The sequence below is a fragment of the Tachyglossus aculeatus genome, chromosome 14 (genome assembly GCF_015852505.1).
Source record: "Tachyglossus aculeatus isolate mTacAcu1 chromosome 14, mTacAcu1.pri, whole genome shotgun sequence".
NCBI lineage: Eukaryota > Metazoa > Chordata > Mammalia > Monotremata > Tachyglossidae > Tachyglossus > Tachyglossus aculeatus.
This window is the reverse complement of record NC_052079.1, coordinates 34,287,533-34,311,666: the sequence shown is the minus strand read 5'-3', so window position 1 is coordinate 34,311,666 and position 24,134 is coordinate 34,287,533. Positions and strand designations below refer to the sequence as shown.

The following is a 24,134-nucleotide window of genomic DNA, read 5'->3' as shown; positions in this document are numbered from 1 at the left end:
GCTATTTCCATTGAGCCACACTGCTTCCCTAGCCACGCTGCTTCCCTGATTACATGACTACTATAAAGAGTTTTTTTCTAGACTGTTGTAACCCTAATAATATAAACAGTGACCCAGTGAAAATGGTCTGGAAAATAAAATTATTTGTAGAAAGCATTTTTAAACTCAGAAATATACTTTAAGGGTTCTGTTAACCTATTGATATTAGTTTAGTTCAGAGTATTTTGCTACTAGATTGTAAACTCCTTGTGGGCAGAGATTGTGTCTACCGATCTCTCTCTTCCTTATTTCTGCAGCTTTGTTTACTAGTTAGAAATAGCACAAGAGAGCATAAGGAACTGTCTAGAATATCTAGAATAGGAGATAAAATTCAGATCAAGCTAACTTACAACTGAAAAGAATGATGAACTGTAGGTTGAGACATTGACTGAAATGAGTTTTTCTGGAGTATCTGTGTATTTCATTCATATATGCCCATGACCTCAAGCCATGTTGACTGCAATTCAAGAATTTCTTTGACCTGATTTGCTGTATCTACCCCATTGCTTGGCACATAGTAAGCTCTTAACAAATACCACAGTTGTTATTATTAAAGCCTGAAATCTTAGGGTACTTTACGCTTTTGAATGATTTTGTATTTAGGGATAACAACTGATGATCTACATATATCAGGCCCCTTTACTCAGGAGCTGAGAATGATGGAAAGGAATTTCAATCTAATGGGTTCAGCAAATGTCGAGGAAGCTCAATTGAGGGTAAGTTCACGGAAAGTGTCCATGTTTTCACTATGTGGAAATTTGCCTTGCATTGAGGGGGAAAAAAAAGAAAGTGGTGGGAGATTTTTTGTTTTAGTGTTTCAGACATTTATCCTTGATCCACTTTTATTGTTAAGTCTTTAAATAAAAGTTTAAAATTGAACATTTGGGGCAGGTGAATTGGTAGAGTATTAATGAAACATTGATGGTAAGGCATTAATGAGACATTATTTATTCTGAACACAGATTAGAAGTCCAGGTATGGAAAGGCAGAATATGCAGCCATTTAGAAGAGTGTCTTTCAGTATTCCAAAGCCAGATCAGAATGAATCAGAAAGGACGTTAGGAAAACTCTCAAGAAGGATTTCCGAATTGCTACTTGGGTTAAATCAGCCTGTGAGTCGAGAATTCCCTTGTGACTATTCAAGCCCCAAGTATTCATCATCCAGACAAGAAGATGATCATAATACAAGTCCAGAAACTCTGACAATAAGGCAGATTTTTAAAGCACCCTGTCTGCAATCGTCAAAGGACCTAGAAACATTAGCCAATAACCAGCATATAGAAGGACAAAGGGACATAGAGGTTTGCCCAGCTCATCTTTCTAAATATCATCTAAAGAAAACTGCTGCATCAGATCATCAGATACTAGAAAGGAATAGTCAAAGGCCTGAGAGTAATTCGTTTTTTCCAACAAAAGCAACAGTTTCTTCAAATGCAGTTCAGTCGAATTCTCAAACCTCACAAGGGCTATCTCTCAGCCAAAAATCTGGAATATTTTGCCAGTTTATTCATGAAAAAGCAGTTACTGTGGATATGCCATCAGAAAGAAAGTCAGAAGTTGAACAAGCCCATCCCAAAATGAAGGGTACTGACATGAAAAATGATTTTAAAGAAGATGTGAGGAAAAGGGAAGTCCAATTGCAAGAAGATCTGTTGAAAAAAAAGTTTGACAGTAATCTTTTTGCCAAAGAGTACTGCCCCGTTACAGGAGACTCAAAATTATCCCACATAGATCCAGTTGAAAATCTTATAGAGCAGCTTCGGAAAGAACTAACTTTCCTCAGGTCACAGGTGAGAATTATTTTTTTATATTTCCTTTTTCATGATCTTAATCTGCAAATATTTCAATAGAATGAATATCGAAACAGTTCTTTCAAAGTAACCTCCGGACAAAATTGCAGTGTCAACTCCATCTGTGGCATTTTAAAAATATACATTTCATTGTAGAAAAATATTCAAATGTAATATAGTTTAAGTCATAGTAACTCGTTAACTTGCCTAATTTATCAATTATTTTCTTAGAATGAGCTGATATTCAAGGATTTATTGATCAAGGAAGCCCAAAGCAAAAGTGCAGAACTAGAGCTTGAGAGACACCGAAGTCAGGCAGAACAGGTAGAGCAAAAGATTGGCATGAAAGACAAAATTATTATACCAAAGTTTCTATGTAAATGTTTATCACAGTTTGGAGAACTCTTTGATTATTCCTGTTCTCTGACCATCTCTGAGTCAGTATAATTTGCTGAGTGCTATATTTTATTCCCCATTTTGTCAAGGAACACTCTGAGCAACCTTCATTTTTTTTTTATCCAAGTTTAAGTCTCTCCCCTAAGGTGAACTCTTAAATATTTCCAAGCCGGAAAATGCAGAAAACGACAAGAATATTCATGATGAAAATTCATCTAGGTCTATTTTTATCTTCTGACAGAATGAATGTCTTGCAAAAGAATTAAATGAAAAGGACAAAGACTTGGAAAGAAATAAGATGATAATATCCAAGTTCCAGAATAAATGTAAGTTCTGTTTTCTTTGTGAATATTCTTTCTTTATTTAAAGAAATGTGTTTTCTCTTACAAACCATGTGTTTTGAATTTGGAATCCTAGTGGCTGAAGGTCTTTGGATCGAGTCCCTTCTTCCGTTCTCAGATACGACTGCATCCAACTCATTCCAGACTGGTGGTGTCTGTCATCTAATTGTATCCTGTATGGAAGGAGTGTGTTCCTTCTGTGTGTCCTTCTGGGCCTTCTCAAACACACTCCTGGCATCTTGAAACTTTCATCATTAGGAAGTGCCTTTTTTCTCACTCCATTTTACTGGAATTTAGCTTGTTTCCTCCTATATACTGCTTCCTTGTAATGGAGTTGGGAGCTAAGTGGCAAACAGTACTACTTATATAATGAACAGGGTGCAATTAGACAAATGTATACTATTAAGGATTGTCTTTGTCAGCTTTAATACAGATATTGAAATATGAAACTAGAAGTACTGTTTAGCCATAACTGTTGTGCATATGTGTCCACAGTATGCCTTTTTCTTGACATAATTGTCCTTTAATAATAATAATTTACTTTATTCTTTAGTGGTTACTTTTCATGTCGGAGAATATTTTTACTCTTATCAGAAAGTCAAAATTTGGACAGTTCATTTTATGAGAAAACTATGTTTTCTGGTGTTTTAAGTTGTATCACCTTCCATTACAGTAAAAAGATTAACAGAAGAAAATAAACAGCTTGAAGATGGAATGAAAGAGATATTGCAAGCTATCAAGGAGATGCAGCAAGATCCCAGTGTTAAAGGAGGAGAAACTTCACTAATCATCCCTAGTCTTGAGAGACTCGTTAATGTAAGGTTTGATTTAACTTAGGAATGGGTTTCCTCAAAAACGCCAGTACTTGCTGTATCTGTAGAGTTACTGTAATAGAGTTGTACTTCGAGCCTATAGATTTGTCAGTGAGATTATATGCTGGAGTGCATGAGAGTTTGTCATTGAGAGAGAGTCTCTTGCACAGTTGCGTACTTGGATCAGTAGTCCACAAGTGTGGTGCATTTGTCATTTGGAGGAGATGACTGCCCAGCACCAAAAATTAAGAGGAAAAAGATATGTTTAATCACCAGTGCATATGGACAGTGCATATGGATGGTTATTTTTTTTTCCTCCCCTGTCCCCTTTTGTGGAACAACTCACATTGTAAGACAGCTGGTAGGGAGACCAGGTGCAGTCTGTGTTCCCAGATCAGACCATATCTGAGACTTTAACAGAAAGTATCACTGTGCTCGTACCCATTTGGCTTACCCCAAGTCAACACTGAATTTGATACTCAGTGATTTAGGAAGGGATTTTCCAATATCTGGCAAAGCTCAGAAAAAAGTGAAAAAATGAGTTGAAAACCAAAGGAACAAACAGCAGCAGCTACCAGAAAACCAGATAGTTGTCCTCTGCACAACTGGATACGCCAAAGCTGAAAAAGCCATAGGAGTATAAGAGCAGGACCTATGCAGGTGAGGGAGGCTGTGCCTGGGGCCATCCTGACATCAACAGACTGTCAGGTCTACCTCTGGGCATATTTGGAACCCTGATCCTATAAATTTTCTGCCTCCCAACCCACCTCCATGGGAGCTTCTGTCCTAATAAGGAAATACCTAAAGCTTCGACCGTACTGGGATATTGATTCCCCCCTTGCCCAGCTGAGGAGCTACAAGTAACATCATACTTTCTCAGAGATGGTGCCATCACACAGCTCCCCAGGCAAAAGGAGATTTATATGGAAGTGAACCTGTAGAGAGTGGAATGGGGTAGAAAACATTTTAAGCCATAAAAAATTAAAACCCTCATTTTGACCCCATACCAGCTAGAACCCGGAGCAGGGGACATGTGCTTATAAGAAGTTCCTTTTCTTGGCTGACCAGTAGAAATACTCAGTGAAAAGAGAAATGGGTCTGATCCCTTTGATGCCTGGATCCAGTTTGCACTATTGTGGAGTACAACTCTCATTTTGAAGGGTCACAACATTAGTAATTAGAAGGGGCTTTGTTTGGAAGTGACACTTGCAGGTAATAGGATGAGAAAAAAAATGGAAATTTAAATACTCGGGATCAGCATGTTGTGAGACTTTCTACTTTAATCCGGGCGGTATGGGGTACGGGAAGCACACTTCCCCAGAACACCCTCTTTTCTGAGCTAAGTCAGTGGTAGAACATGGTGGCCAGAGAAAAAAAGAAACCTCATCAATCAGTCGTATTCATTGAGTGCTTACTGTGTGCAGAGCACTGTACTAAGCACTTGGGAATTCAACAGAGTTTAGTAAACATGTTCCCAGCACACAAGGAGCTTACAGTCTAGAGGGAGAGGGGGCAAAAAGAGAGGTGCCCTTATCCTTCAGGCAGTCTTCCTGTTGCCTGGCTCTGGATTAGTAATCTGCTCATTTTACACTTATTCATTCATTCAATCGTATTTATTGAGCGCTTACTGTGTACAGGGCACTGTACTAAGCGCTTGGGAAGTACAAGTTGGGAACATATAGAGACGGTCCCTACCCAACAGTGGGCTCACAGTCTACACTTAGCACACTGTCATAGTGGATTGTGGACATCGTCCTTTGGGGGAGGGAACATGTCTCATATACTTTCCTTACACTTCGTTGGCCATACTCATTCAGTAGATGCGCCTCCTTCTACTATTTTTATATGGGTGTTTGATAAATACCCGACGATTTGAATTTAGTATTTACATTTCTTAAGACCTTTGCTAAAATGTCATATTTATTGTACATAGTAATGCCAATAAATTCAGTTTTAACTCAGCATTGATCTCTGAGTTTCAACGATTCCTTACGATACTTCATTTGATTCTTTGATACTTGATTCTTGATACTTAATTTTATTGTTTTTAATACTGTTTTAAATAAACAATAAGTGATTGCCATATGAATTCTTAATTTTGAAAGATCACAGACAGGCATGCATTTGGACTAACTTTTACAGTGTGTTCTTTTCATCTGTTTATGCTATTGGGATAACCATTTTTAAAAAAATATTCACATACATATGTTAATATGGTTATATGGTGTTTACCTGCATAAGGAAGTTTTAAATCTGTATTTTGTCGACTAAACTAGCTTAGCTTCCTTTTTACTTTACATGGGTCGATGTAGAAGTAGGTCAGTAAAATATACTGATGAAAATTAAGCATTCTACATTCCTGCTATTGCATGTTAATCTAGTAGAAGAACAGCTTAATTTAGTGTAAGACCATCTTTAAACTGCCCATATAAATAATGGATATTTCCACCATTCATTCATTCATTCGTATTTATTGAGCGCTTACTGTGTGCAGAGCACTGTACTAAGCGCTTGGGAAGTACAAGTCGGCAACATATAGAGACGGTCCCTACCCAGCTCACAGTCTAGAAGGGGGAGGCCAAAATTTCAACATTTCGTCTCACAATAGCTAACCTTACTAATTTGCTAGGCTGTTGAATCAAAAAACGCAGAAGGAATCTTTGACGCCAACCTGCATCTGAAAGCCCAAGTTGACCAGCTTACAGGGCGAAACGAAGAACTAAGGCAGGAGCTTAAAGAATCTCGGAAAGAGGCCACCAGTTTTTCTCATCAATTAGCAAAAGCCAATTTAAAGGTAGGTAATGGATAAATTAATAAATTAGATTGATGTGAAATTATATACCTAAACAACATATCTAAGAAAATGTAAGTAGGAAAGCAATAGTCTCTTCTTTGACCATTCCTGTTAAAGCATTTAGTATATCCCTGAGCTAACCAGTTTCCAAAAATGAACAAGCTATCTTTGTATTTTCCAGAAAAAGAATGACAAAATCAAGTGGAATGTGTGTTTTTCTCTGAATAAAAATAATTTGATTGTGCTGATTCATTTGAAACTTCTTTCCTTGGTTGTTTTTAGATTGAACGTCTTGAAAAAGAAACCAGTCTCTTACGTCAATCAGGAGGGTCCAATGTTGTATTCAAAGTAGTAGACCTACCAGAAGGCATGGCTCCAACCAGTACAAGTATCATTAATTCTCAGAATGAATATTTAATACATCTTTTACAGGTAACTAACTTCTGGCTAGTAATAGGAGCCATATTTCTTACTTTAAGACAGGCAGTTCTAAAGGGAATTAAATCAACGTAAAAGTAATTATCAGCAATGAGGTTTTGAGAATAAATTCACTCCACAAACATTGTAGGTGTGCTTATTTAAACTGGGTTTTTTGGGGGCTGATTAATGGATAACAGCATGATACCTAAATGGCAAGCTAAACAGGCAAGATTGGTAATAGTGAATGTTAAGAAAATATATTGAAGTGCAACTTTGAAGGGAATGTCCTGTCATAAACTATGGATGAGCCATGGTCTTAAGATAATAATAATAATAATGGTATTTGTTAAGCGCTTACTATGTGCAAAGCACTGTTCTAAGTGCTGGGGGGGATACAGAGTACATAGGAGAAGAGATGTCATTTGTATAGACAAATATTGCCCTTTCTGTAAATCTAAAATTCATCTTGATTTCATATTTCTCTTTTTCAATATGATCTTTAGGAGCTAGAAGATAAAGAAAAAACACTAAATGAATTAGAAGATGCAGTTGAAGACTACAAGAGAAAATTTGCTGTGATTCGTCATCAACAAGGTTTATTATATAAAGAATATCAAAGGTACCACTTCAAGAATCATGTTTGGACAGATTATATGATACAAAGGTCTCTATTATTAACAGATATTCAAAATAGTATATTCAGTCTTCCAACCCTCCATAAATTCTCCACTCTTGGAGTGCTAGTAGCTTATATATGTGAAATAATTATTGTTTCACTGAAGTATACTATTAGCTTAGTCTTCTTAAGACAGTTATTTATCATTTAAACTAAATTTGCCATTAAAACAAAAAAGTGTTTGTACATTTGCTTTATTCTGAAAGGTTTTTTTTTCCATGGGGACTGGTGTGATGTGATAAAAATCATCTGGTTTCTATTTCTGGGTAACTTAACTAGGTCTCTCCTTAGTTTCTGATACTGATATGCAGCAAAACATGTCTCCTTTAGATCATTCTCTTTATAATTTATTTGTAGTCAGTTCTTGGCATGCCAAGGATTTTTTTATCTTGATTTTATACTGAAACTATTCTTTTCACTGATCTCTGTCTAATGTATGTATGTATGTCTAATGTATGTGTGCCCATTTTAGGTGCAATAAAATTCTTAGCCTTTGATTTTTTTCATCCTCCTTACAACTTTCTTTGTATCTCAAATACTAAACAGTATTTTTCTTGCACTAAAACACTCATTCAAATTGGTCTGAATTGAAAAGCCTTGAGCTCATAAATCTGAGTTTAGAATGGAATCTGCCTCTAAATTTCTACCTTTCCTTTACAAAATTTGGGAATTCCAGGCGAGACACTTGGACTCCAGGACCATGCCTCCTTTCTTCTTTTTCTTTATCTTTTAAATTCTTATAAGCTTACATTTCTTTGGTGTCAAATCAAAGAAAGATAATCTGCCCTTTATAATTGTCTGTCCTTTTAAGTGAAAGGGAGATTTGGCAAACAGAATCTGAAAAAATGAAAGAGGAAAAAAGAAAGTTTGAGGATCAGACTCAGCAAGATGCTATAAAAGTAAAGGAATATAATGTAAGTGAAACTTTGTTATTGAAATACCTCATTGACATACACATCAGGTAGATTGTGTTCAGTAGCCAATTAAAATTAACTTTTTACGCAGAATTTACTAGATGCTCTTCAGATGAACACTGATGAAATGAAAAAACAACTAGCAGAACACAGTAGAAAAATGACTGTCTTGCAAGTAAATGAGAAGACATTGTCAAGGCAGTATTCAACTTTAGTAGAAATGGAGCAGCATCTAAGAAAAGAAAATGAAAAACAAAAAAATGAAGTGATAGCGATGGAAGTTGCAGTCAGTGAAAAAATTGGCTGTTTGCAGAGGTTTAAGGTATGTTTTGATCTCTCTCTTTGCCATTTCCTTCATCATTTTGTGTAAAATTTGAAAATTCATTCCACTTTGAAAAATTAGCATAGCACTTCCATTATTAAAATTTATACATCAGCTCTGCTAGCTGGAAGTTCCTCAGAATGTCATCTGGCGTTTATTTTCTAGTTACTCAAATGTCAGTACATTCCTTTGTTAAAACATGAGTAAAATCCCCAAATTTGTCTGTTGTTGAGGCTCTCTTTTTAAAATTGAAAAATAGGTAATCAAGTACAATTATTGTCACTCCAAAGAAATTTATCTTAACGAGGGATGTTGTGTAAAACAGCATGTAAAACTTTTTAATGAGGAAGTCTTACATTATTTGAGAATACTTTGGGCAGCCTTGAATTGTAGCTGATTTAGCACATTCTCACTTTAGTTTAAACTATTTAAAAATGAGCCATAGACACTTCTTTAGTATAATGGAAACTTTAGAAAATGCAATTTAAAATTGCAGAAAGAGCAATTTAATACTTCAATCGTATTTATTGAGCACTTACTGGGTGCAGAGCACTGTAGTTAAGTGCTTGGGAAGTACAAATCGTCAACATATAGAGACGTTCCCTACCCAACAGTGGGCTCACAGTCTAGAAGGATCAGGATCAGCTTTATTATTGTGTATCAACCAGAAGCTGAGCACAAAGGGCTTGGGGAATCTGCTGGAGAATGAGAGTGTGATTCCTGCCATTAAAGAGCTTCAATTTTAAAACAATGTTTATATCAATCTATTTCAGTAAACTTATAAAAATGCCAGTTTTTATCAACCCTAACTAGAGAAAAAGTGGCTTTTAAAGAATTCAAGACTCTAAAATAATCAATTCTTCTCTTATTTATACAGGAAACGGCAGTTTTCAAAATTGCAGCTCTCCAAAAGCTTATCGATAATAGTGTCCCTTTGTCAGAATTAGAATTGGCCAATAAGCAGTACAATGAATTGACAGCAAAGTACAGAGACATGCTACAGAAAGATAATATACTTGTCCAGAGAACAAGTAACTTGGAGCACCTAGAGGTAAGTCTACATGGTACCTGATCCTTTGAGGAATTCAATAAAAAAATATATTTCATATTTCTGAATTATTGGATTCACAGTTTAATTTTGTTTAGAATCAGTTTCCTCAGGAGAAATTCCTGGCAGAAACAATTATTTCCTCACGGCACATCTACTAATTTGGTGAACTAAATCCTTTTGAAACATTTGTACTTTGAAAATAGTGGCGTGCCTATCCTGAAGAGATGGTTTCCTGTTTTGCTTTCATCTTAATGAGAGACACTGTGTGGCTCACTCTCTCATCTGTATTCCCCGTTTTAGACTGTGAGCCCACTGTTGGGTAGGGACCGTCTCTATATGTTGCCAACTTGTACTTCCCAAGCGCTTAGTACAGTGCTCTGCACACAGTAAGCGCTCAATAAATACGATTGATGATGATGATGATGATCCCAGCCCACAAGGAGCTTGCTGTCTTATGGGAAACCATATTTTTTTTAAGGCTTGACTTTTTTCTAAGGATATTGTTCTTCTGTGGCGCTCTCAGCATAACGTACAGACATTTTTAAGTTAGTTTGTGCATAAATTTTCTGTTCATGCAGTGTGAGAATGCATCTTTAAAGGAGCAAATGGACTTTATAAGTAAGGAACTGGAAATTACCAAAGAAAAACTTCATACTGTAGAACAGGCTTGGGAACAAGTAACAAAATTGGGTGAGTACCATAATACTTATAACATGGTGAAGTTTCATAATACTTTCAATGATAGCATAGCTTTTTTTGGGAATTCGGCTTTTCGAGATAATACTATTTTACAGATTATTTGCCGTAACATTGATTTTATTTCAAAGCAGTTCAATTTAAATAGGACTTAGGAAGATAAAACAGCATATTAGATAAGACCAGTGGTCCATCCAGCCCTGAGGTTTGATAGCTAGAGTGGCTCCAAAGGACCTTTTTAGCATTTTTCCCATTCCCTTCCCAAAAGAAGCTTGCCATCTAGACAAGGGTCAAGGAGAGAGTGAAATGTTAGAATCTCTTCTGTGATCCCTGACACACACCCCAGTAGAGAAAGTGTTACTGAGATTGGATGACTGCAGGAGCCTCTACTCCTAGGTAACTTAACACTTGGTACATAATCCTTGAAATCAGTTTGTGTTTTGGCACAGTTTTAATGTATATTTTGTAGGACTGATTCTGTTGTCATCTAATACAGGAAATGAGCCAATTCTGGACAAAGCCTCCAAAGCAGTTACCAATAGTGAGATTGTTTCCATTTCTAAAAAAATCGCCATGCTAGAAATGAAGGAGCTAAATGAAAGGCAACGGGCTGAACATTCTCAAAAAATGTATGAACAACTAAGGACATCATTAAAGCAAGTGGAAGAGCGCAATTATGAACTGGAAACCAAATTTGCTGAGGTTTGCAATTAGACTTTTCTTATGCAGTTATCTCAAGAACTTAATACTGTTAGACATGTCCATCAGGTTCAGGGTTGCCAACCTTTTTACAGGAAAAGACAAACAAAATGAAACCCTGGACTAGTTGGCAGGCAAAGAGCGATACAATTGACAGCCCCCCGACCATTGAACATGGGATGACGTTATGTCACACACCAAATATGACAACTTTGGAGCCATCTCTCCGGTTTAACTGATTAGAGCTTGGGTAGGAACTTACCCCTCCTCAGGCTGGTTCCCCCGCAGCCCCTAGCAGGGACTGATTCCTCTCTGTATTTCCTTGGGTGCGGCTTTCATTAATAATCATTAACATTCACTAATCCATTTCAGTTAGCACTTGCTAATTGAAGGGGCTATTAGCTATTGCTAATGAGGCAGTTTGTAATCAGCCTGGGACAGATGCTGTCTCAGCCTCAACTGTAGTGGTTCTGTCCAGGTCAGCTCCTCTCCCTGCTAAGGGGTTTTGAGCCAGAGGAAAGGACAGAACAGGACAGGACAGGTGAGGAGTTGAAGTGTCCCTTTCCCAGTTTACCAAAGCAAAGCCAGGGTCTACAGAGCTTCTGAACCCTGTCCCTGGCTCAAGACCAAAGCTGCATGGAGGAGAGGAGGGAGAGGGAGTTCAGTCGCAGAGAAGAAAGCAATTCGGTCGGTGGGAGAAGGGTAAGGGTGTTCCATTCAGCTGTGCTTAAGGGTGGTTTCTAGTGAGGGCGGCGATGAAACTCTGATGGCATATCACATAGCAGGGGAGAGTTAGGATGCATTGCTAGGTCTTTGGGACTCCCCCTTAGCCCAGAGGCTCTTGAACTTCAGCCCTAATGATCCTCCTTGGTAATGTGGCCCTGTTCTCCTGGAGAACTTTTCAGTGACAAGTGGTATGCTCGGGGATCCTCCCTGAGCAGGGCAGGTGCGCTTCAAATCTCCAAAGACTATGGGAAGGCCCCAGAGTACCTCAGGGCCCATCTTCACGCTGTTTTACCTGGACAATTATATACTTCCCATCAACCAGTCTGAGGAGAATGCCCCAACCCGAGATGCCCCCCCGGGTGCCACACACAAGTTTTCAGGCTGCCTTTGTCTTATCCCTCTGCCCACTCCTGCCTGCAGCCTAATCCCGCCATAGGCTTTGACTGCCACTGAGCCAGCGGGAAAAGAGAGAAGAGGAAAGCATCTTTCCATTATCCCATCCTTCCGTCATATAATTCCATGGATGCAACCTTCCTCGGACCTACTAAATCCTGTTCCCTCAGTGTTCATTTATTTTAAACGTAAAGGCTGATAAATTGTGTGTGTGTGTGTGTGTGTGTTATATGCCTAATAATGTGGAGGCGTTTATTTTTTTAGCTTATACATTTTAAATATAAGATTTAGATGTAACACAAAGGAAAGAGAGAATGTCCTTCTTGCCACATGAATATGTTCCAATATAACATGATCCACAAGTTGGCACAAATAGATTTCATGTCATTCAAGGCATGCTGCCGTTCTGCTTCCCAGCCTCTGCCTTAAACGTATTGTACTGATTAGTCCTTTGTGGTTCTTTTAGGTTTTGCACTTTACAGTATATAATGAGTGGCAAAGGAGTAAAACGTGATTATAGACATCATAATCAATACTCAAAAAGAGTACTGAGTATCTTTATACTGCCTAGAAATTTATTTTAATGTCTGCCTCCCCCACTAGATTATAAATTCCTTGAAGATGGGGATGCGTCTGCTTACTGTTCTCTGCCATGTGCTGTAGTACGGTTCTCTACACATGGTAAACACTTAATATTGATTACTGACTGACTGATTCTGATGCTTGCTTTCCCTAGGTTACTAAAATTAACTTGGAAGCACAAAAGATAGAACAGACATTACGGGATGAACTGGCTAATAGTGTGACCAAGACAGTGAGCGATGCTGACCGACAACATATTTTAGAATTGGAGAAGAGTGAAATGGAACTAAAAGTCGAAGTGTCAAAGTGAGTAAATCACATTTTTTTTTGTAATTTAGACTGTCTTATTTGATTTCTGTTAGCCTACCAACAAAAACAGTGGTATTCATGTTTTGAGTTTACAAAATTATTTGGCACAAAAAGTACAAAGTGTTTTCTGGGGTTTTGAGCAAGAAAAATTCAAGTCTTTTTTATCATGAAGGTATAATTTTTCAGGCATTACCATTTGTAAATTTTAAAATGGCATATTTTAATCTTCATTTTTTGCAATTAAAGTCAGGTGATAATGAAAATTTATTCAGCAGTTAAGTCTCTGAAAACATTTGTATACATATCAATTGTAATTTTCAGAATTTTCCGTAGAGGTGAGTTCAGGTTTATTTTATAATACTGAGTCTTATCAAAATATTTATTCCCTAAAAACTGTAATTTGAGTTTAACAGGAGTTTAATTGCTGGCATATTATGGGAGTACTATAATAAATTGAATAAGAAGAAAAGCATATTAAGGTTGAGGCAGCACCCTAGAATAATCCTTCCAGTGCCCTGACTGTTTAGATAATTAATAATGATAATAATAATGATGGCATTTATTAAGCACTTACTATGTGCAAAGCACTGTTCTAAGCTCTAGGAGGGATACAAGGTCATCAGGTTGTCCCACGTGGGGCTCACAGTCTTCATCCCCATTTTACAGATGAGGTGACTGAGGCTCAGAGAAGTTAAGTGACTTGCCCAAGGTCACACAGCAGACGTGGTGGAGCTGGGATTCGAACCCATGACCTCCAACTCCCAAGCATGGGCTCTTTCCACTGAGCCACGCCAGTGGTCACAGTTAACACACACAAAACATCTTTCTACTGTATAAAAGGATAGTTTTACTTTTTTCTGAACAGTAGCAACAATACTTTTTTAATACCTGCTATGTGCAGAGCCTTGAATGAGACTCTTGGTTAAAGCTGGGCAATTATTGGGTCTGTAAGGCCACTCAATTGATAAAGTTATTTATCGAGCACCCACTGGGGGAAGTGCACTGTATTAACCTCTGGACACCAGGGGCTTATATTCTGAACAGCAGATGGGCATAAAAATGTTAACAAACATTAAAGTAAATGATTGTACAGTTGCTGAAGGACAAAAATCAATACATATTTGTATGTCCTTTTCATCTTTAGATGGTAAGGTTAATTTACCAGGTTATATTTACCTTGAAATGGAATATGTCTCTAATATTTATACTTCTTTCATTTGTAGACTGAGAGAAATCTCTGACATTGCCAAAATGCAAGTTGAAGTTATGAACACACGCCAGCAGTCCAGGGAGAAGGAAGTGGAATCTCTTAGAATGCAAGTTTTGGATTATCAGGTGTGTTTGGAGAGCTATATGGGTGCTAAATTAATATTATCATTTGTATGTTCAACAGTAGTATAACTTTAGAGCTTTGAACCTATTACAGTTTACTATCTGATAATCTTACTCTTTTATCTGGCATTATAAGCAAAAAGAGCAGTATATTTGACTTTTTGTCTATTTTTATCTCTCCAGCCAAACTCTTACCATCCCACAAAAGACTGCCCACAACTAGCAGTCCCTAAATTCATCTCAGCACTCACACATCACCTTCTTAGCTTAAAATATATTGTACCATACAGCCTCAGTTTAGGGGACATTCATAGGGAAGTTCTCCACATTGCACAGAGTTAATAATAATAATAACGATGGCATTTATTAAGCGCTTACTATGTGCAAAGCACTGCTCTAAGCACTGGGGAGGTTACAAGGTGATCAGGTTGTCCCCTGGGGGACTCACAGTCTTCATCCCCATTTTACAGATGAGGTCACTGAGGTACAGAGAAGTTAAGTCACTTGCCCAAAGTCACACAGCTGACAAGTGACGGAGCGGGATTTGAACCCAGGACCTCTGACTCCATAGCCCATGCTCTTTCCATTGAACCAAGCTGCTTCTCTAGTTAGCTATATTAAGGAAATAAGTTAGCCATACATGATAATGAATTCAAGGATGGATAAAACATTTTTCCAAATGAGTTTAAGGTAGTTTCATTTATATTATGACATCTCATCAAAAATTTAAAAAAATAAACAATGTAGGTTTTTGGAATGGGGTCCAAATTATCCCAGTTTTCAGATAGGAGATATCAAGTCACTGTTTTTGCACATGTACATAAATATGTTTAGTGTAAGAACCAAATTAAGAAATCATCTTTAATTCTTGAGGTTAGTTTCTTAACTAGGGAAAGATAGAATTGAGGAGCGGTATATTAAGTGAGCACATTTCACATAAGGTCATTCTGGGGCTATCAACAACTTCAAAATCACAACAGCTTCTCATGAACAAAAACTGTATATTGCCTCTTTGTGTTACTAGGCGCAGTCAGATGAAAAAGCCCTCATTGCAAAATTGCACCAGCATATTGTAGCTCTGCAAATTAGCGAAGCGACCGCTGTGGGCAAGTTGGAGTCTATCACGTCCAAATTTCAAAAGATGGAGGCGTATAACCTGCGCCTAGAACAGAAACTTGATGACAAGGAGCAGGCACTGTATTATGCTCGGCTGGAAGGAAGAAACAGAGCTAAACATCTGCGCCAGACGATTCAGGCTCTACGACGACAATTTAGTGGTGCACTGCCCTTGGCTCAGCAGGAGAAATTTTCTAAAACAATGGTTCAACTTCAAAACGACAAGTTGAAGATATTGCAGGAAATGCAGCACTCTAAACAAGAGCGCAGGACTATGGAAAACAAAACACTAGAAGTGGAATTAAAATTAAAAGGTTTGGAGGAGCTAATAGCAACGCTAAAGGATACGAGAGGAGCTCAGAAGGTATGAGGGCATGGTTTTTGTCATGTGATTAATTGGAATCTTCTTTCATGAATTTTTATAAAATTCAGAAATGCAGGATTGACAATACGTTCTTATGTGAAAAGGTTTTAGTGTTTGACTTATAAAAGGAAATGCTTTCACCTTCCTTCAAACCCTCATTCTCCTCTAGCTCCTCTCTTTGCCTTTAAACAAGTTCAACCCTCCACCATCTTTCCAGATTTCATCCTGTCTTCACATAGTACGTATTCAGATTCATTCAGTCGTTAATTCATTCAGTCGTATTTATTGAGCGCTTACTGTGTGCAGAGCACTGTACTAAGCACTTGGAAGTACAGGTTGGCAACATATAGAGACGATCCCTACCCAACAACGGGCTCACAGTCTAGAAGGGGGAGACAGACAACAAAACTTTGGCTGAGTTATCACCTCAGATCTAAGGACAGTCTTTTAGACTGTGAGCCCACTGTTGGGTAGGGACTGTCTCTATATGTTGCCAACTTGTACTTCTCAAGCGCTTAGTACAGTGCTCTGCACACAGTAAGCGCTCAATAAATACAATTGATTGATTGATTGATTGACAGCCTTGGAAAAGGATGTGTTCTTTAGGGTTTGAGGCTAATGTCTGTAGGATAAAATCCAGTGGTGGTGTAACAGCAAGATGTCCAGTGAAAGGCCTCAAGAAAATGGGACCCAGAGATCCATGAGATGTTACATGTATCATGCCGTTACGCAGGGTAATGCGAGGACATCAGATCGACACCATTTCGGCAGAGCCCACGCTAGACCATCCTAGCAGACAACCGCAACGCAATTATTCTAGAGCAATTATGTTCCCCTCCCAAGGCCTTCACAACCCGGTCAGCACTGCCAAGCTGAGACTCTCAAGGGCAGGAGCTCAGCGGGACGGAGGGTCAATGCTGAAAATTATAAATACTGGACATAAATGATGATGATGGCATTTATTAAGCGCTTACTATGTGCAAAGCATCGTTCTAAGCGCTGGGGAGGTTACAAGGTGATCAGGTTGTCCCGCAGAGGGCTCACAGCCTTAATCCTCATTTTACAGATGAGGTAACTGAGGTACAGAGAAGTTAAGGGACTTGCTCAAAGTCACACAGCTGACAATTGGCAGAGCCGGGATTTGAACCCATGACCTCTGACTCCAAAGTCCATGCTCTTTCCACGGAGCCACACTGCTTCACTGAGCCACGCTGATAAAGACATCTGATGCCAAATTGTACCGGACAGGGGCCAGACCAAATGACTGACAGCTCTTAATAAGGCTTGCAGTTGAATGTTTTCTCTTTTTAGGGATTCTAGAGATGACTTTGTCTCCATCTGTCCAGCGGTTGAGATCTCATACAGGGCACCCTTCTGGGTGTTTTGTAATAGTGCTGCACAAAGTCATATAAATATCAAATATTAAATATCAAATCTCGAAAATGAAGGCATACTGGGCCTCGTCATAAATAAGCAGCATCAAATGGTATAAATGTTCTCATGCACAGAATATTGTACTGGGCAAATGCCATTGCACTCTACCTGGAATTATAAAGATCATTCTCCTAAAGTGTGGTTTATTGAAAGATTTAAATGAAAAACTTAACAGTTAGCGCTGTGAAAAACCAAATAATATTCTTGAGTCGATGTTCTGCATTGGGGGTGATTTATATTAGCTATTATTTTGTGTGAAAGAGCTTTGTTTTTTAACGGGCATAGCTTTCAAGACTAGAGTTATTTTCATAATTGACTATATCTAAACAGATTGTGATGTGCTATTCTTAATGAAATGGTTCCTTCAGTTACTTTGATTACATATTTGCAGCAATTTAACACTAGATGTTGTCACACGAACATCTATTATTGAAAGCCTCTCCTGGAATGTAATTTCAGATTTTAAAAATTCCACATCAAACCATTGGGTTTAGTATTAAACATAACGTGTTCTTCATATCTTTTTTAGGTAATTGACTGGCATATGAAAATGGAAGAACTCCGTCTTCGAGAGCTTAAATTAAGTCGAGAATTAGTCAAGGGTAAAGAAGAGATGAAATATTTGAATAATATAATTTCTGAATATGAGCATACAATCAGCAGTTTGGAGGAAGAAATTGTACAACAAAATAAGGTGTCTTTTTTCTCTCAATTCAGTTTAAAGAAGAACTTTGTTTTACTCCAGATGCAGTAACATGCCATTCCTATTTAAGAAATAATATAACAGTGTTCTAACTATTGGGTGCATTATTCATCTGCCTGTTCATGCAAGAGGCTACTACTGATTATACTCTATTTCCTTTTATTCAAACTGTACGCTTCGAGAACAGCTAAAACATAATTCATTCTTTGAGTGAACAGGAATATGCAGTAAATGAAGACATGCTTGTTTGGAAGGATATGTTCTCTTAGATATATTTTGTGTCCTTAGTGCTTAATTTAAGTTGCTTTTAGCTTCTACATTTTAGTGTCATCATGCAGTAAGTTAATTATCTTTCACAGTTTCATGAAGAACGGCAAGTGGCCTGGGATCAGAGAGAGGTTGAGTTGGAACGTCAGCTAGACATGTTTGAACGTCAACAAAATGAAATACTTAATGCTGCTCGAAAGGTATGCCAGTAAGATTAATTTTAAATCAGTTTAGTTATTAACCAGATACGTGAACCAAAACCATGGTAGCTTTCCATATCAGATGTAATTTTAATCATTCCTGTCTTTTATATTTAAATCACAGCCAATTTCCTGTTTCAAAGCTATTTGGGTAGAGAGTTTTTAAAGGTTTGTCAAACTCTTAATCATAGTAATAATTGTGGTATTTGTCAAGAGCTTACTATGTGCCAGGCACTATTCTAAGCACTGGGGTGGATATATATAAGCAAATTGGGTTGGACACCGTCCCTGTCCCACATGGGGCTCACAGTCTCAATCCCCATTTTACAGATGAGGTATCTGAGGCCCAGAGAAGTTAAGTGACTTGCCCAAGGTCTCACAGCAGACGAGTGGCGGAGCCGGGATTAGAATCCATGACCTTTTGACTCCCAAGCCCCTGCTCTATCCACTACGCCATACTGTGTCCCAAATAACGATGGTACTTGTTAAGCGCTTACTATGTGCTAGGCACTGGTCTAAGTGCTGGGGTATTCATTCATTCATTCAATCGTATTTATTGAGTGCTTACTGTGTGCAGAGCACTGTACTAAGTGCTAGGGAAGTGTAAGTTGGCAACATATAGAGACGGTCCATACCCAACAACGGTAATCAGCTTGTCCCACGTGGGGCTCACAGTCTTAGTCCCACTTTTACAGATGAGGTAACTGAGGCCCAGAGAAGTGAAGTGACTTGCCCGAAGTCACACAGCTGACAAGTGGCGGAGCCGGGATTAGAACCCATGACCTCTGACTCCCAAGCCCACTAAACCAAGCTGCTTCTCAGATTGGGGGAAAAAATATGTTGCCCTTATTAATACTACCAAAGCTTTTTTAAGATGTCAATTTTCCTACAGTTTGAAGAGGCGACTGGATCAATACCAGATTCCACTTTGCCCCTTCCTAATCAACTTGAGATAGCCCTGAGGAAAATCAAGGAGCATGTCCGAATAATCCTAGAAACACGAGCAACTTGCAAATCTTTAGAAGAGGTAATTGGATTAATTTGCCTATTATTTACCAGGTGTGTCCTGTGGACATTTAAATTGTCTCTGCTATTGGAGGTGAAGCATGGAAAACTACATGTTTATGTAGAGAGGGTCTCTTCTCCCTCCCTCTCCCTCCCTCCGTCCACTCACTGCTCTGTTCTGCTTCACACCTCCCTGCTTTTTACACTTTCCTGCTCTGTACCTAAAATATTTTGTAGTTCGAAGTGATGAAAGGCGGAGTGCTGAGGACTCTTTAAAAGACGCACTTTCACACCTAAGTTAAACCTTGTGAAATCGTACTTATTTTCTACATTTCAGAAACTGAAAGAGAAAGAAGATGCCCTGTGGAAAGCAGAGCAAAATGTTCTGTCAAGAGATAGCGTAATCAATGAACTGAGGCTTCGCCTGCCTGCTACAGTTGAGCGAGAGAGACTGATAGCTGAGCTAGGTAAGAAAGAAGAGGAACCAGAATATCATCACACTGTGAAAGTTGCCCAGCAGACCATTGCAAACATGCAAGCGAGGTTAAATCACAAAGAAGAAGTGTTGAAGAAATACCAGCATCTGCTTGAAAGAGCAAGACAGGTAACCTCTATATGTATGATTTCACGCTAACGTACTTTGATTTTTTTTTTCCGTTTCAGTGTATGACCTATTATTCTTATCCTAATTCAAAAAAAGGAGAGCATATTTTTAGGTTCATATTATCTTCTTTTTGTAGAAGTTTTTACTTACGGGGACTAAGGGAGGGAAAAGAAATGTACGCCTGTCAATAAAGCTGGCAGCTAGGGGAACCCAAGTTTATAGCAGCCATAGGAAATAGAAAATATCAGATTTGTTTATAGATAAGTCATCAAAATGAAGCCTCAACGGCACCCGGAATGACTCTTGTCTAGAGCTGTGGCAACCCCAAGGCCCCACTGTTGCTCGCTCGTGGGACTGAAGTGACCTCTCATTTATCTTGCAGAAATCCTGCCAAGATAATGGATATCAAAGACATTTTTGTCGGCTATATAGTTTGCAGGCAGACTGGCCCATGTGCCTCAAAAAGCAGCGTGACCGAGGGGATAGAGCACTGGCCCAGAAGTCAGAAGGATCTGGGTTCTAATCCCGGTTTTGCCACTTATGTGCTGGGTGACCTTGGGCAAGTCACTTAACTTACCTGTGCATCAGTTCCCCCATCTGTTAAAAAAAAATATGGGGATTATGACTGTGAGCCCCATATGGGACATGGACTGTGTCCAGTCTAATTAGCTTCTATCCACCCCAGTGCATAATACAGTACTTGGCACATAGTAAACACTTAACAAGTACCATAAGAAAAGAAAGCAGGTAGGGTCATTGGTCAAAGAGAGTTCCTAGAGGTCCAGAGCACTTCTCAAAAACCTGTCCACTTGGGTTTTGTTCTTGCAATCACAACCGTCCTGGCCAGAGTGTTTCAAGCCATCCTGGTTGTAGAGCTGAAATCTGAAGTGCACAGACTCCATGTATTTAAAGCCTCTTCAGCAGCCCTGTTTCTCCCCAGGACAATGACTCATTTTTGATTAACTGTCCGAGCTCCTTGAAATATTAATTTCATATTTCTCTAATTGTGGTTAAATGTATCTCTGTTTTAAAACAGGAACAAGAGGAAGTCATAAAGAAACATGAAGAAGAACTCAGGGTCCTTCATCAGAAATTAGATCTGCAGACTGACCATTCACGTAATAGATACAAACAGACGGCTTTGGTAAAATACCCTTTATGTTGCTTTCGCTTTTTTTTTCCATCTCGTTGGATTTTTCATATAAATGAGATTGTGTAAACCTTAAAATTATATTAGTGATCCAGATAAATATTTATTCAGTGGAATCTTAATAAGCATCACTTTGTGCTTCCACATTTTGGAGGAATTGAAAAATGTGAAAAGAAGGTGTTGGTGGGATTTGCTAGAATGCAGATATCGAAATCTGTGTGATCACTCAAAGTGACCGTAGCAGAATTAACTTAAAGATAGTGAAATGTAGAGGATTTAAATGTTTTCTGATGCTTCTTCATCTCGACATTTATCTCCACCAGATTTTAAATGATTCATTTTAATGCTACTTTTGGTATTAAGGATAACAGAAATACTGCCACATTTACCTTTTCAAAAATAATTGATTCTTGTACTATTTGCCCTATCATTATTGGGAACACATTTTAATTTTCAGCATTTTTTCATATTCTTCTATTATTTCTACCCTATATGCAAATCCATACATCTAGGTATCCAGTACCATTTACAATCTGGGTTCTTGACTGGAAATCCAGCTACTTATTCAACAAAAGCCTATCCATTTACAATTTAATTTTCTTTCATGTGTTTGGGTATTGGGCGATGTTATTGCAATATTATCAAAAGTTTCTCTAATAGTGCTGCATGTAGGCATGAGATGAAATTAACATCTGTAGATATTGACCAAGATAATTTAGAGTAATCAACGAAGAGGTTGTTGGTACCTCAGGCTGATCTCAATCTAGCCAAACTCAGATGGGCTGCTCCCCTTGGTCTCGGAGTGTATGTTTGAGGATATCTACAACCACTTTGGTTTCTTTTGGGCCCTTTTATACGGACATATTCAACCAGGGCTGTCCTAGCCTCCTTAGTCATAGAGGCTCTTATTGGGAGCAGATTATTTTTTTACAAAAAATATTCAGTCCCTGTTTCCCCAATCGTCTTGAACCTCCAGTGGTTGCCCATCTACCTGCACATTAAACAGATACTCCTTACCATCAGCTTTAAAGCGATCAATCACCTTGCCCCTTCCCACTTCACCTGTCTACTCATCTATAATAATAATAATGGCATTTATTAAGCACTTAACTATGTGCAAAGCACTGTTCTAAGCACTGGGGAGGTTACAAGGTGATGAGGTTGTGCCACGGGGGGCTCACAGTCTTAATCCCCATTTTGCAGATGAGGTAACTGAGGCACAGAGAAGTGAAGTGGCTTCCCCAAAGTCACACAGCCGACAATTGGTGGAGCTGGGATTTGAACCCATGGCCTCTGACTCTAAAGCCCGGGCTCTTTCCACTGAGCCACGCTGCTTCATCCCATCCTACTACATCTCATCTACTACAAGCCGTCCCACACACTTCTCTCCTGTAATGGCAACCTACTCACCATACCTCGAATTTGTCTATCTCACTGCTGTCCTCTCGCTCGCGTCCTGCCTCTGGCCTAGAATGCCCTCCTTCTTTATATCTGCCAGCCAATTATAGTCCCCACCTTCAAAGCCTAATTGAAGGCACATCTCTTCCAAGAGGCTTTCAGTGACTAAACCCTAACTTCCTTTTCTAATAATAATAATAATAATAATGATGGCATTTGTTAAGTGCTTACTATGTGCAAAGCACTATTCTAAGCACTGGGGGGGGGGGGGGGATACAAGGTGATCAGGTTGTCCCGCGTGGGGCTCACAGTCATCATCCCCATTTTACAGATGAGGTAACTGAGGCTCCGAGAAGTTAAGTGACTTGCTCAAGGTCACACAGCAGATGTGTGGCGGAGCTGGGATTCGAACCCATGACCTCTGACTCCAAAACCTGTGCTCTTTCCACTGAGCCACGCTGCTTCTCTAAGCTTCTCTGCTTCTCTTTTCTCCTACTCCCTTCATTACCCTGATTTGCTCCTTTTATTCTGAGCCCTCTTAGCCCCATAGCATTTATGTACATATCTGCAATTTATTTATGTTAATGACTGTCTCCCCCTCTAGACTATAAGCTCATTGGGGTCAGGGAATGTGCCTGTGGTACTCTCCCAAGCGCTTAAGTGTAGTGCTGTGCACACAGTAAGCACTCAATAAATATGAGTGATTGCTTGATTGATCATTGAGGGGGGTCCAAGCCTGAAGAAAATGTATTTCAGTCAGAAGAAGAACGTACTGAGTTGATTGCTTGAAGTACCATGTTCAGCACAATAAGCAGGCTAAAACTCATGTCACTTCTGACAAGCACACATTTGATTTATTGAAGTTTGGAAGAAAATGAACAAAGAACACCTTAATGTTTTTTTTCTGAGTGCCCACCGAATCATTCTTTTAAAATATGCTTTAGTAAATAAAAGTTTTCAAAGCAAATTGAATAGATCAAGCCAAGCAAACTTCAGTAGCTATTTAGAAAATATAAAAAAAAATCCCAGAGGAGAAATGTGTACTTGTATCTTGAAATTACAATTGGTAAAATGTAGTTTCTCAATTCTTGGAAGTTGCTTTGGATTTTATAGGAAGAAACAATGATGAGGGAAAATTCAGATTTTAGTGTTTCATTTTGTTTATGTTGGGAATCAAAGTGAAGTTAGCCCTAAATTATGGCACTTTATAGTCCCAGAAAATTGACTCAGAGTTTCCTATTTCACAGGAGTTAATGAAGCAGTCCTCTGAGGCTGTTCCTACAAACAAGGATTTCATTCGACTGGTGGAGATGGAGCAAACAGTTGCAGAGCAAGATACCTCCCTCTCCTCACTTCTGAACAGACTAAAGGAAATGTCACAAGATTTAGTGAAACAAAAGCATATTACATCAGAAAAAGTCAGAGAATTTGAAATCCTCAAATCTCAGTAAGTGTGACTAGGCGTCATTAAGGATGCTATTTGTTGAGTGTCCCTAAGACAGTTATATCCTGGCCATAGTTTAATTTGCAGTTATCCAGATGATCTGTTGAGTATGTGACCTAGTAGAGGAAAGCGGGGCAGGGAATCAGGACACCTGAGT

The 24,134-nt window shown here is 38.6% G+C and overlaps 1 protein-coding gene across 1 annotated transcript in view; it reads left to right on the top strand.

Annotated features, from left to right (window-relative positions):
• CEP290 (centrosomal protein 290) overlaps positions 1-24,134 on the top strand; it is a 72,870-nt gene that overhangs the window by 18,972 nt on the left and 29,764 nt on the right. The window contains 20 exon segments of the mRNA XM_038756850.1: positions 643-755; positions 2,467-2,551; positions 3,240-3,382; positions 6,008-6,172; positions 6,455-6,604; positions 7,096-7,211; positions 8,080-8,182; positions 8,274-8,504; positions 9,382-9,555; positions 10,134-10,245; positions 10,748-10,953; positions 12,806-12,957; positions 14,184-14,295; positions 15,317-15,772; positions 17,736-17,900; positions 18,269-18,376; positions 19,269-19,403; positions 19,719-19,985; positions 21,022-21,129; positions 23,781-23,980. Of these exon segments, the coding sequence (XP_038612778.1) occupies positions 643-755; positions 2,467-2,551; positions 3,240-3,382; positions 6,008-6,172; positions 6,455-6,604; positions 7,096-7,211; positions 8,080-8,182; positions 8,274-8,504; positions 9,382-9,555; positions 10,134-10,245; positions 10,748-10,953; positions 12,806-12,957; positions 14,184-14,295; positions 15,317-15,772; positions 17,736-17,900; positions 18,269-18,376; positions 19,269-19,403; positions 19,719-19,985; positions 21,022-21,129; positions 23,781-23,980 (3,301 nt within the window).